The 14,076-nt window shown below is 36.9% G+C and overlaps 1 protein-coding gene across 3 annotated transcripts in view; it reads left to right on the plus strand.

Moving 5' to 3' along the window:
- LOC121265206 (probable LRR receptor-like serine/threonine-protein kinase At1g56130) overlaps nt 1–13,721 on the plus strand; it is a 29,958-nt gene extending 16,237 nt beyond the window's left edge. For all 3 annotated transcript variants that reach the window (XM_041168730.1, XM_041168731.1, XM_041168732.1), the window contains 11 exons: nt 2,425–2,490; nt 2,881–2,925; nt 3,372–3,433; nt 4,199–4,581; nt 4,718–4,913; nt 5,014–5,175; nt 5,513–5,631; nt 5,763–5,973; nt 11,248–11,479; nt 12,739–12,889; nt 12,979–13,721. In XM_041168730.1, the coding sequence (XP_041024664.1) occupies nt 2,425–2,490; nt 2,881–2,925; nt 3,372–3,433; nt 4,199–4,581; nt 4,718–4,913; nt 5,014–5,175; nt 5,513–5,631; nt 5,763–5,973; nt 11,248–11,479; nt 12,739–12,889; nt 12,979–13,386 (2,035 nt within the window). In that variant the 3' untranslated portion in view covers nt 13,387–13,721. The remainder of the gene's footprint in view (nt 1–2,424; nt 2,491–2,880; nt 2,926–3,371; nt 3,434–4,198; nt 4,582–4,717; nt 4,914–5,013; nt 5,176–5,512; nt 5,632–5,762; nt 5,974–11,247; nt 11,480–12,738; nt 12,890–12,978) is intronic.
- The last annotated feature ends 355 nt before the right edge of the window (nt 13,722–14,076 follow it).

Genomic DNA, 14,076 nt, shown 5'->3' on the forward strand with positions numbered 1-14,076 from the left:
ATTCATCTCCATTTTTTCTAGAACATCATCCAAATAGATTTCGATTTGAATGTTGCACCCAACGGGAGGCCAAGATATTTCATGGGTAGCTGAGATGTCTTGCATCCCAAAATGGAAGCCATACTCTCCACATTAGGAACATCTCTCACTGACACTACTTCTAATTTGGCCAAGTTCACATTTCAAGCCTAATACAACTTCAAAGCATATTAGAAGATCCCTCAAAGCTCGAAATTGATTATGGTTGGCCCCACAAAAAACTAATGTATCATCGGCAAATAATAGATTAGATATGTTGAGCGAGCCAGTATTTGCCTCCCCCAATAAGAATCCAGATGTGAACCCACCCTCCATGACACCTAAAATCATCTTACTAAAAGCTTCCATCACAAAAACAAAGAGTAGTGGAGATAAAGGGTCACATTGTCTCAATCATCGTGAGCTTTTAAAGAAGCCTTTTGGCGTGCCATTCACCAATATAGAGAAACAAGCTGTAGAGATACAATGATGGATCCATGTACACCATTTCGTACCAAAGCCACATCTCTCGAGCATGTAAAGTAAGAATCTCCGGTTGACATGATCATAGGCTTTTTCCATATCCAACTTACACAAAAGCCCCGACTCTCCCGACTTGAGTCTCTTATCCAAATATTCGTTGGCAATAAGCACTGAGTCAAGGATTTGCCTACCTTTGACAAAGGCATTCTGAGGCTTCGATATTAACTTCTCCAACACCTTACTCAACCGATTCGCCAATACTTTGGAGAGAATTTTGTACAACCCATTGACCAAGCTAATGGGACGATAAACTTTTACCTCTACAACGCCAAACTCTTTTGGTATAAGCGCTATGAAAGTTGCATCTAGGCTTTTTCCAAACCTTTCATTTTCATGGAACTCATGGAAGACCCCCATGATGTCTTCTTTAAGCACTTCCTAGCTTGTTTGAAAAAAAATCCTTAGAGAAGCCGTCTGGACTTGGACCTTTGTCACTTGCCATACGTTTTAATACTTGCCTGAACTCTAGCTTGTCAAATGGCCTTTCGAGTTGTTCCATTTCATGTGAATCAAGGACGTCAAAAGCAAGCCCATCTAATCGCCGTCTCCAAGAAAATTGTTCAGAGAGCACATTCTCATAGTAATTGACAATGCGATATGTGATCTCGTAAACACTACATTATGTGCAAGCTGAAAACATAATTCTCAACTATTCTCAATACAATCACAACCGAATTTAATTGAGAATTGAAGCTTAAATTTTTAGATGTTTTTCTTGTAGTAGCGCAATTAATTTGCAGAAAACTTGATTGGACCAATAAGTTCCCAGAATCATGCATAATTGAAACTTTAAGTTTAATATTCCTTCTATACACCTCAATATAATTGAAATGAACCTAAAATTAGCTCAATTAGCCTGAAAACTTTGGCCTTTGTACCTGATATGGTTCAATTCATTGAGAAACGCCTAGATCAGAGTGAGTCTAGTTTAGATCATATCGGTGGTTTATATGCCATTCCTGACCGACTCATCTATGGGTTGATCTCTAGATGACCCAGATTGCATTTTGGGGTCTAGGTGATTGTGTTTAAGTGAAGCATGGAGAGGTATATATATAAAAGCGAGAGAAATGTGTGTGTGCGTGTGTGTGTGAGAGAGAGAAGGGGGGACTGATGAGGGGAGAACGAGACTTGTCAGGGGTGGGGTCTGTTACTGAGAGCATGGGGCATCGGTCTAGTTACCGAGAGCATGGGGCATCGGTCTAAGTCATAACTGGTGTATTAGAGCTGTAGAGAAGGGGGGAAGAGAGAGAGAGAGTGGCAGTCAGGCTCTGTGAAGGCTCAATTGCTTATTATACAATAAAAAGCAAGAAATAAAAGAAAAAACTGTGGCTTTATTTCTATTCGATTATCAAGGATTACCATAAAAATGCTGGAGATTCCATTGCTACATCTCTGATCGGTTTTTTTTTATAAGTACATTTCTGATCGGTTTCATGTCTATAATAGGTCCTGGGAGATCATTATTGGAATTTCATTGGCAATCAATGTATTTCCATCTCATCTTCAATTTAAATGTCCTTGTAATATGATGAGTGTCCTAGGCATGCTTCATGACAATGTGGCTGTTTTAAAAATATATTTCACCGGAAGGAAAATCTGTTCAAAATCTATATAGAATGTTGTAGTTTGCTGTGACTGGACACTCATAAGCATTCTCATGCTAAGTTTGGATAAATCCATCCCTTTGTTTCTTTGGATAAGTAGATGCATCTCATGCTAAGTTTCCTATATGACCTATTGAATATCTCCTTAATAAATGCGAGGAAGGAGGACATCTTCCATGTGATAGCATGGAATCAATCTAATTGCTTTTCTAATTTCTTTACTTATTCATTCCTGTTAATATGATTTTGGATGCAGAGATTTATCTTACAATGATATATCAGGAAGCTTTCCGAGTTGGGTAACTACCTCTGGTTTACAACTGTATGTCTCTTATATTCTTATACATCTTTTCTCACAAAAATTTTGCTCGCTCTAACATTTTGCTTTGAAACATTAGGTATTCTGGTGCTCATATAGCGCTTCTTTCTATCTTTTCTCAAGCATCACTTGCATAATCTTTCTTGAACAAATGTAAAGAATCAACTACATATTTTAATTAACCAATTATACAAGTATTAAAGAATCTCTTGCTTGTCCGCCTACCATTGGGTTTCCAGATAGTTATTTTAAACATTCCACTTGTTTTGAATGCTTGAATCCCTGCAGTGACATCTCTCTCTCTCTCTCTCTCTCTCTCTCTCTCTCTGTGTTGGGTCTGGCTGGTACATGAAGACAAAAACATAATAAGGTTCTTTTCATGGAATTATACAGGAATTTGGTGGCCAACAATTTCACGTTTGGTAGCTCAAACATAAGGTGAGTAATTGAATTATGGTATCTCTTATTCATTCATTATAAACCCATTATTGAATATAGGAATGAGAAAAAAGGAAAACAAAAAAAGAAGAAAGAAACGATAGGAGGAACAAGCCTTTCTCCTGTGTTTTCAGAAAATAAGAAGAAAGTTTAGAAGGCCTGGGTTTATAATACACCTCATGTATGGTAACGCACATTTCCACACTGATTAAAACACACATCATACTTATTCCAGTTATCCCCTGGAATATGGAACACATTGCATCGATATTCTATGAGAATAGGCTGTCTTCAAGAATAATTATCTGAAAATAGTTTTTGAAGACATACAAAAATTGCTTTTAAGAACAAGAGCCCTACCAGCCCAAATTAGCTGCAATTTTTTACTTCTGCAGATGATAAAATTTCCGTCTAGATTGAGCATCTATCATTTTCTGTGATTGCAGTACTTTGCCAGGGTTGAATTGTCTTCAGAAGAGCTTTCTGTGCAATAGGAATTCTCCACGTTGTAAGTTTTTTGGTACTCTCGTTTCTTGTTTTGTTTGGTAATTTCACCTAATCATGGAAAAAGTAAAGTATTTATATTATACTTTTCTTTTCTCCTCTATTTGTACCATATATATTAAACCCACCCATGGGGAGCTCAAGTGGTAAGGGCGAACTTGTGTGCATGAGCCCCTTGGGATCAAACTGCGATTTAAGTGGGAGGCCATGGCTGTGGGTTGCTGTGCTAGTCTCCCCGGAGGTTTAGGTTTCATAGGTGAGTCCTAAGGGCTCTGTCGTGAGGTGGTTCTCGGTCATAAAATATATATATATATATATATATATATGTCATGTATATAACCAAATTGGACTTGGATGAAAAAATGCAAAAGAGGTATGGAGGAACTTCAGAAGAACATGGGAAGGATTCAAATTACACATTTATCCACATACTCATTGCTGCCTGAAGATGTACAATGAAGTGAGGAGCACGTTATTGAGATGGTAGTTTTAGTGTTTCGTCTATATGTTATAGCTTTCCTTCAACTCCCAACTTGAGTCCGATAAATTTAGTTCCTTCTCTAGGGACAAGCTTACTTGAACCACTTCGAATTATTTTCAGTCATCTCAGCTCCACCATGAAACTGAGGTTTTTTATTACTTATTTTAATCTTAAAAGAGTATCCCAGTCAATGAAATGATTTCTTATAACCGGTTCCTAGAGGGTCAAGCCCCCCTTGGTTTACCTATGTATACATCAACACCAAGGCTTTCATTTTGAATCTTACAGATGCAAACTTTTCAATCAAGTGCGGTGACAGAGCAATGATAACTGCTGATGGCACAGTGTATGAGGCTGAAAATGCATCTCTTGGTGCAGCTTCGTTCTATGTAACCAGTTTTGACAAATGGGCAGTGAGCAATGTGGGGCAGTTCTCTGACCGCCAAAATACATCTTATGTAGAAAATACCTTAGCACAAGTAACTGGGACGACTACGCCAGAACTTTTCCAGAATTCAAGAATATCCCCTGGTTCACTTAGATACTATGGCCTGGGTCTTCAGAATGGACCTTATACTGTAAGAATGCTATTTGCAGAAACAGGTTTTGCAGATCGAAGCTCACAATCTTGGAAGAGCCTAGGGAGGAGAGTATTTGATATCTATATTCAGGTAAGATCTGTATAAAGCAAAACTCTAAACTATCCCTCATTGACGTAGAACCACTAAAATGTTTCTATATGCTAAACCTTCAATGCATTATTTTTCAGATAGATATATCACTATGCCCTCTCTGTTGCTTTTTTAGGGGAGTCTCCAACAGAAAGACTTTGACATATCAGAGGAGGCAGGTGGTGTTGAAAGAGCACTTGAAAAGGTTTTCAATGCTACTGTTTCGGAGAACTACCTTGAAGTTCATTTGTTTTGGGCTGGTAAAGGGACCTGCTGCATACCAGTGCAAGGTTACTATGGCCCAATGATTTCGGCCCTCCGTGCTATTTCAGGTATCATTTGTAATAATTTACAGGTCTCTATTCAATTTCAAATGGCATAATGCTCGTCTCTACCTTTGACTGCTACTGATCATTGGCTTCTATTGCTCAGATTTCCCGCCTACTGTTAGTGGAATTCCACCAAGTACTTCAAAAGGGAAGAACAGGACAGGGTTGGTTGTTGGTATTGCAGTCTCTGTAGGAGTTGTTAGCTCAATACTGATAGTTGCAGTTTGTTTTATGAAAAGAAAATCAGACAGCAATGACGAGGAAGGTAAGCGCATGGTAGTTCTTTCAACAAAGCCTGTCTTGAGTACTTAGGCTATGCCTATTATTTCTCATTGATAAAATTCTTATTTAACGATAAAAAAAATTTATTTCAACATAACTTTTTTTGTTTTGATAAGTAAGAAATTATTATTTCAACAAAACCTCATAATGGCATTGGCGCCTATATCTCCTAAAAGTACCTGTCAATATCTAACTTCTTTCAATATTAAGCTAAAGTGAACCACATATTGGTCTTTGAATCTCCTTGCGTGCTAAAACTATTATTTTATGTATCTTATACTAGAATTTATTTCTTACTCCATCCTTGCTTGTCTTTGCAGAGTTTCTTGGTATTGGTCCTAGACCAAATACTTATAGTTATGCTGAGCTCAGATCCGCCACAGAAGAATTTATACCTTCTAATAAGCTAGGAGAGGGAGGATTTGGACCGGTTTACAAGGTAAACTTTCTTAATACTACATATCCATTTAATACACAATGACGATTCAATATTAAAAATAAATAAGTGATTCTAACTTTTCTTCACCAAAGGAGGGCTTTTTTTCTTTTGCTAACTGTGGTGCATTATAGGGTACGCTTTCTGATGGGAGGGTAGTGGCCGTGAAGCAACTTTCAGTTGCATCTCACCAGGGGAGGAGTCAGTTTATTGCTGAGATTGCTACCATATCTGCTGTACAACATCGCAATCTAGTGAAACTGTATGGATGCTGCATCGAAGGAGATAAGCGTCTCCTCGTTTATGAATATCTTGAGAACAAAAGTCTTGATCAAGCACTCTTTGGTATGATACTAAATAATCATCTCGTGTTTTTTTTCTTACTATAGAAACAGAATTCTAAAATTTTTGAATAAAACACAAAAGAACAAATTGTACAAGAGGAACATCTAACTAGAAATAGAAAACTAGACATGAAAATCATGAAAACTCAATCCATTACAATTGAACTTATGTGCACCTTCAAAAATCTAAACCTTACATCTTATAAAAGATCCTTACCTATAGTCAACAAAGTACGCCTACCTGATCTAAAACCCCAAGTGTAAAGAAAGCCATTTCTTAACATCTAAAAAAATCTAAAGCCTTAGTTTTCTTCAAAATCTTCTTTTTAAAACCCACACAATCTAAGACCTCAAACATCCTAGAATATATTCCAAAAGGTTGCCGGATTCTAAAACTTTAAATACAAATAAAATCATCTCTTATAGTCTACAAATTTCCATACCTCCAATCTGAGTTAACTTCCTAGCCCACAAATATTCAAAACCTCAGATTTCGTAGGCCACCCAACATGAGTATGCAAAAGCTCAAACCAAATATCTTTAAAATCATGTCCCTAGTGCTTTCAAAATTCTAAAACCTTAAATGTCATCAAACACCTTATTATATATAGTATGCAAAACCTCAAACCTGGCTTTCACTCAAACTTATGTAAACTTCGAATTCTAGACCTCCAAGTCCTGTCCTACAACCTTCAAAATAAGAAATCAAATCTAAAACCTTAAATTCCCAAAACCTCAATCCATAAAGTCTGCAGAATCTCAAACCTGGCTCTGATACCAACTGTAACACCCCGTACCCGGAAGGGTCGGAGAATTACTACCTGTCACTTACAAACCTGTCTCTCCAGGTATTTAAAACTCCAAGAACTTCATAAATAGTACACAGTCTCATATTTTCTAAATAACTATAATACAAACTCCATAAGTCATCATTACAGAATAACATAAACCAAAGGGGGGTCCACAATCTCCCAATAATCTCAACGAAATGAAACGATACATCTTTAGGTCTCAATAGGTCCAAACAACATAAAGTACTTCAAATACTCAAGTTAAATCCTTCTACTAACAATGGTACTCTTAGGTACTCGACCTTCCATCCATATCTAGCCAAGCTCCAATTCCTATTCCTGACCCCCAACTGGGTAATCAATGTCATCTGAAAATATATGAAAATAAGGGGGTGAGTTATCCACAACTTAGTAAGCTGAGAACATATACTAGTATGTAAACATCAGCCATTTTTAGAAAGTTTGGTATGCAGAAATAAAACATTTCATTTTCATATGCACATCTCAAAACGTGTTATCAGAAAAATCAGAATAACTTTTCAATCTTTTCATACTTATAAACCATTTTCATATTCAAAAACCGCTTTGGCATAACATAATTGCATATCTTCATCTTATTATATCGTATCGTATCGTATCTTGTCATATACCATGTTTAACCTCCTTGGTAGGGTTGTGCTATCCCCGGTGGCCAAACCAGACAGTATCATGTTGTGAAACTTCCTCTTTTTCAATCTCGGAGTCCTGAGTGTGCACACAGGAAATAACACACAAAATGACTATTTTGTTTCCAAAATGGGTGCACTCATATCATATCATATTATGTTGGTACTAACCATATCACGTGAATCAGTATCATCATATTAGAACCATATCCAAAATCAGAATCGAAACAGATAAGTATGCCAAAGGTTTTTCATATCCATATCATATCAAACCATGTGCTGAACATATTCATATCATTTCCATTTGATCAAAAACAGATTCAAATCATTTTCATATCACATGTAGAAAAATTCACAGATATCATATTCGCTCTTTTGCACATTTCAGAAACATGTCAAATATTGCTCATGTCTACACTATTCATGTCAAAAGCATTTCTTTTCTTTTTTATACATATCTCACGAGTGAATGCAAAACATATATTGAAGTTGTCTTTCACCTTTTCTTTTTAAAACAAAATACACATTTTTACAAACCAACCTCCGTTCATTTCTTTTTATGCAAATCTAGCATAAAAACCCCCACTTACCTGGGTCTCTTAGCTTATTCAGAAATTCTTCACAACAGCACTGAACAATTTTCATTTGTCACCTAGAAAAAATTCATGTAACTTAAATAAATCTCCAGTGAACAGATAAATCTCATATTACACCTGAAGTACCTATTTTAATTCCTAAAAAAAAACTTAAAATTCTCTCAACTCTAAATATCATCCCTTTCTAAATTCATCAATATCCACCATAACCAACGTCAAATTCCAAAACACTAATATTTAAACCCGAAACAGCTAACAAATCCCAGCATAAACCAATCACATAAACAACTCCATCAACCAATCCAACTGACCCCCTTACTCCTCTGACTCAATCCGGTACAACCAAATCAGTTCACATAAAAATGAGTTAGTGCAAAAAAATACATTTAGATCATGAAAGTTTTTTGGAAAAATACTTACGGTGCTATAATATAATTTTCGAAGGATCACAGAGGTGCTAGAAGTGGCGGCACAACAATGTAACAGTGCAAAATGCATTGTGGCCGTGGGTCTCAAAATGCAAGTTTTTGAATGGGGACAAACGAAGACTTGAGATTACAAGGGAGGGCTTAAAGGTGGCGGTGAAGCTAGTGGTGGCGGTGGTTGGCCGTGGGTGGCGGCGTGGGAGGTGTTTGGAGGCCAAAATGCTCAAATCGAAAAAGTAGATGGTGGAGCTTCATCGATGACGGATCGGAGCTAAGGATGGGTGGTTTAGGTTATTGGGAGGTCAAGAATGATGTGGTGAAGAGATGGTGGCCGGAGGTGGCGCGACGGTGGCACAAGGACGCAAGGAAAGCTGCGGCTTGAGGCTGTGCGTGGGGGTTAATGGTTGCGTGGAGGAGCTGAAAACATAGGGAGGTGGTCGCTGGCCGATGAGGAAGAGGTTGAGAGGGGCGGTGGTGGACACGGACTGCGCACGACGGCGCTTGGGGCTGACGAAACAAACGAACGGGGGAGAGGGGAGAGACTCGTGCGGGCTGGGAGAGAAACAAAGAAGAAATAAGGAGAAAAAGAAAGAGAAGGAAAAGAAAAAGTGGAGAAAAAGAAAAAAGGAAAAAAAGAAAAAGTGAGGGAAAAAAATGAAGTCCAGTCCTCACAACTTGAGTCACAAAAATTGATCCAACGAAAATGATTTCAAAACAGTAAATTTAAATAAAATAACTTAAACACAGTGATGAAGTAAAATAAAATAATAAAATCTAACAATAAACTAATTTAAATTAAAGAGCAATTTAAATGTAAAACAATAATTAATATTAAGAAAGTATATCAAAATAAATTACACAACTTAAAAATCATAAAAATAAACCAATGAGAAAACCCGATAAATTTAAGATAAAAGAACCAATATTTAAATTAATTAAAATACCCCTTCAATTAAAAACCCACTAAAATACGGGGTGTCACAAAGTCACTTATAATTGGTTTGTAATGGTGATCATGACCTTACCATTGGAGAGAATCAATGGAGTTGTTGAGGAGGTACTGGATTTGAATATGGGTTTGTCATTGGTGCCTTGCGAGGATGAATGTTTAAGACTTGGTGTTCAGTTGAGAACTGTGTCTGTGGAAGATGTTATCCCCTTCTTATCTCTTCCTCCATTAAACAATATAGCTGGACCATCATTGGATTGGGTTTTGCAAAAGGTTAATGAGATACAACAGTGTTTGGGGATTACTTGCGGAGGATTTGACAACCAATTCACAGCACTACTCACTGCAATTCAAGCGGGTCACTCGCTTGAAACAAAATCAAGATTTAAGAAGAGTAGGGAGTTAAAATGTCTTACTTGGGCAATCAACTACGACGCAAAGGGAGGTAAGGTAGTACACGTCGAGGGAGGACTAGAGGGAAGGCATAAAACATTCCTCAGTCCTCCTAGGATAATTCGGGTGGAGTATTAATTGTGTGGGAGACAAATGGTTGGGGTAGTTATAGTGACTTGCTTTGCTTTGGGAAGGCAGGTTTTGTCCCAATAGGGCTTGGAGTATATTGGATAGGTTTCTAATTTCTCCCTCTTTGGGCGATGTTCATTTAGGGGCTCTCTATTATGGGCTAGGTTCTCTCTCTTGTATACACTTAGTGTACTTGATTACGCCTATTGATATTAATATATTTTTACTTATCACAAAAAAAAAAAAAATACAATTGGTTTCTATACACAATAAAGTTACTTTCATTGAATTGTTAGTGTACAAATTTCTTCTTTTAGTTTGTTTTGTGGGAAAAGGCAACAGAAATTCATATATTCAGATCTTGTCACCTATCACTCAATACTATGGCTGGAATGCGTACCGTGTTCTAACCTTTGCATCGAATCCCGTTTGTCACGTATCCACCTCATAACTAGTGGGGTCATGTGGGGAAGAAGCTCTTGCCTTGCCCAACTTTATACAGTTTGATTCAATTCATTCAGGTCAAGTTTTGGGTTTATTTCAACAGCCGGATGTAGTGTTTCTTGCTAAACCTGGTGAGAAACACAGAATCATCTAGAGTACAATGATTGAAATTCTTGAGAGCTATGTTGTAACCTCGATCAATCCATTGTGAAATTTCTTGCTTTGAACGTGGATGCAGGCCAAAGTTATAATCTTATGTATACTTATTTCACTGCTTTGTGTTGATTGTCTTATTGTTATCTCATTAAATTTTTGAACCATTTGAAGATGAATAAGCCTTCATTGTAGGGTATTCAAAATTTGTAAAACTATCGTAGGCGTTTTTTATACGTTCTGGAGTATTTTCATGTTTTTACTATACATAGATGAAATTAATTAACAATAAAGTTTTGGGAAATTGCACTTTTCACCCATAAAATACCACCCATTATATATTTTGCACCCTAAACTACAAATAGTTGCTCCATAAACTATTAAATAGGTTTCACTTTGTACCTTCCATTCAAATATATGACCATTAAGATTGTGCCAATCCACATTACTCACTCACTGTGAATAATTACATTTGTTTGGCAATGTAACACAATCTTAACAGATAGATTTGAATTGAAGGTAGAAAGTGAAACCTATTGGTAGTTTAGGGTGCAAATTCAAACCTTTGTAGTTTCGGACGCAAAGTGTATGATAAGTGCCAAGTGGTAGTTAGTGGGTGAAAATTGTAGCTAACGTATATTTTTTTGCCCCAAATTACTCGTGCTTATGAATATTAACCACCACTTCGCAACTATTCATGTTTATAAGATGGCAACCACTATTTATACAGGAAAAAATGACCTGAATATTGATTGGCCTACCCGGTTCAGCATATGCATAGGAACTGCAAAAGGCCTAGCTTATCTTCATGAGGAGTCAAGGCCAAGAATCGTACATCGAGATGTCAAGGCTAGTAATATCTTGCTTGATGCAGAACTTTGCCCCAAGATTTCAGATTTTGGATTGGCAAAGCTATACGATGACAAGATAACACACATCAGCACCAGAGTAGCTGGGACCATGTAAGCTATACTTTCAACCCCTTATTAAATGTGAGAAGGAAAAAGAAAAATAGTTTATTATAAGCATGATTGTATAACCATCACATACAAACTTAAGGGCTTGGAGCATTATTTTTTAATATATGGCTGATCTAGGCTACTAATAGATTGAATTGAGAACAAGAATGACTACTTTAGCTGGATCCATCGCCTTATCACATTGGTCTTAATTCCATGATTTTTTTTTTTAAAAAAAACTGCTGCAGTACCTCTGCAGAATCTGACTGGTGTTGGACAAAATTTGTTATTTATCAAGGTACCGACAAGTTGTTGTATGGTGGCCAATAACATTGGAAGATATTGCTGCTATAACTTTTAAACACGGGAAAAGTGAGTGTATATATTTACAAATTGAAAAGGTATTGAATCTTGGTTTTCAAAAAAGAAAGCTTTGAGCTTGTTGGAATTGTCAACTTTAGCAGTTATGTTTTACGATATCTAGGTTAGATTTTATTGTGGGAAAGGTTGGGAGAGTTTGTCGGTTTGACATTATTTTATGATGCACAAGACGGGTGTAGTTTGGGCTTTGAAATAAGCAAGAACGAGAACAACAAAACTAGTCTGTGGAGTGCTCTGAAATTGTGAGCACCTTTTTAAGTGTTTAGGGTGCCAGTTTCTTTGCTGAAAAATTATATTTGCAAGCCAATGTCGAGGACATACCCTCCACACTGTGGACATAGCAAAATTTTGATTTGCAGGAGAGTATGATTTTAAATTCTTTTGCAAATGAAATCCTGCCTTGTTAACAGTGTGGCATGTATTTTCTTCACACTGGCTTACAAACAGAAGTCTCTTCGACATTTCATGCTTCAACTCCCATAATCCAACAAAGAGGAGCTAAAAGTAAAAGATGACCAAAATAAGATCCTGGGTGAGTATGGCCCATGTCCGGTAAATTTTAGAAATTGAGGAAATAATCCAGCCGCTTAAACCCAAGGAAATATAATTAGAATTACCCAGAAGCTTAATGTCAAGAAACACAAAAATAAATAAAATTAGTTAGCATAGCCTTCAGTCGTGCCAACCACGTCTGCAAAATTTGCCAACATAATGTGTTGACTAGACCCCAAGTCAAAGCCATACTTGTTCATATATTCTTTAATTTGCTCATTACACTTTCTCTTTTGTGAGCCTATTGTTCCTGATTAACTCAGTCATGGAGATATCGTCAAGGGGTTCTTCACTAAGCAATTTATTTTTAATCATTTTCACTCTTTTAGTGGCTATCTAGCTCCAGAGTATGCAATGCGTGGACACTTAACAGAAAAGGCAGACGTTTTCGGTTTTGGTGTTGTTGCTCTGGAGATCCTCAGTGGGAGGCCAAACTCAGACAATAGCTTGGATACTGAAAAGATTTATCTGCTTGAATGGGTATAGAAAATGAATCTCTTTCTCTCAAATTACTATGTAATTGATATTTATTTGTTTTTTCTTGTGATAATCGCTATTGCGTTTTCTAGGCATGGACTCTTCATGAACATAACCAAGCTTTGGGATTGGTGGATCCTAAATTACTGGAGTTTGATGAAAATGAGGCAACTAGAGTGATAGGAGTTGCTCTTTTGTGCACTCAGGCATCACCAATGATGCGCCCCCCCATGTCACGTGTTGTTGCCATGCTTACTGGAGATATTGAAGTGGGCACTGTTACAACAAAGCCAAGTTATTTAACAGATTTGAATTTCAAAGACATCACAAGCAGCTTTTTAGATGAAGGTGATACCATGTTAACTGCCTCAAGTAGTATTAAGAGACAGCAGAAAAACCAAGATGGCAACCCAGCTGATGTGAGCCCAACTGATCCAACGCCGTCACCTATGAATGTCACCAAATCGATGGTCACTGATATTATTGGAGAAGGAAGATGAACAGTATCTTGTCTTGCTATATAATCGTGTCAATCATCGTGATATTGAATTTGCCTCATCATCAGTCACAGTTGCCTTTATAGAGTGAAATGATATATCAACAGATGTACCAAATAACTAATGGGGTTTTAATAGTTGTGAAGGTATGGATTTGTACCATAAAAAATGTTTCAAAACCATGGTATCTGTATAACAAAATTTCACATAGAAGTCTCTATGCCATATATATAGGCATGGTGAGCTTAGTGCCTTGAGAATATGCATGCTAGATCTGTCAGATCATTAAGGTGACTTTTCATGTTTATTTTGTAGAAGTTTAATGCACTGTAGAAATCCTTATGTTTTCCTTTGAATTTTATAGAAGTAGTACATCTAGTTCGAATTATTTTATCTGGGAGACTATTTCGGAATTTGGTTTTCTACCACGAACATTTTACTCCCCTTTACTCCTGTATCAGCAGCACATGAGAACACCGCTCGGTCATGGGTAGTTTCCCCTCATATGCTCTCCTTTGATTGCCCCTCCCATATTCCTCTCCTCCTGTTTCTACCTCTACCTTACGTCCCGTTTGGATAGCGAAATGAGATGAGATGGTTTTAGATGAAAGTTGAAAGTTGAATAAAATATTGTTAAAATATATTTTTTTAATATTATTATTGTTTTGAGATTTGAAAAGTTGAATTGTTTAT

The sequence above is a fragment of the Juglans microcarpa x Juglans regia genome, chromosome 5D (assembly GCF_004785595.1).
Source record: "Juglans microcarpa x Juglans regia isolate MS1-56 chromosome 5D, Jm3101_v1.0, whole genome shotgun sequence".
Classification (NCBI taxonomy): Eukaryota; Viridiplantae; Streptophyta; class Magnoliopsida; order Fagales; family Juglandaceae; genus Juglans; species Juglans microcarpa x Juglans regia.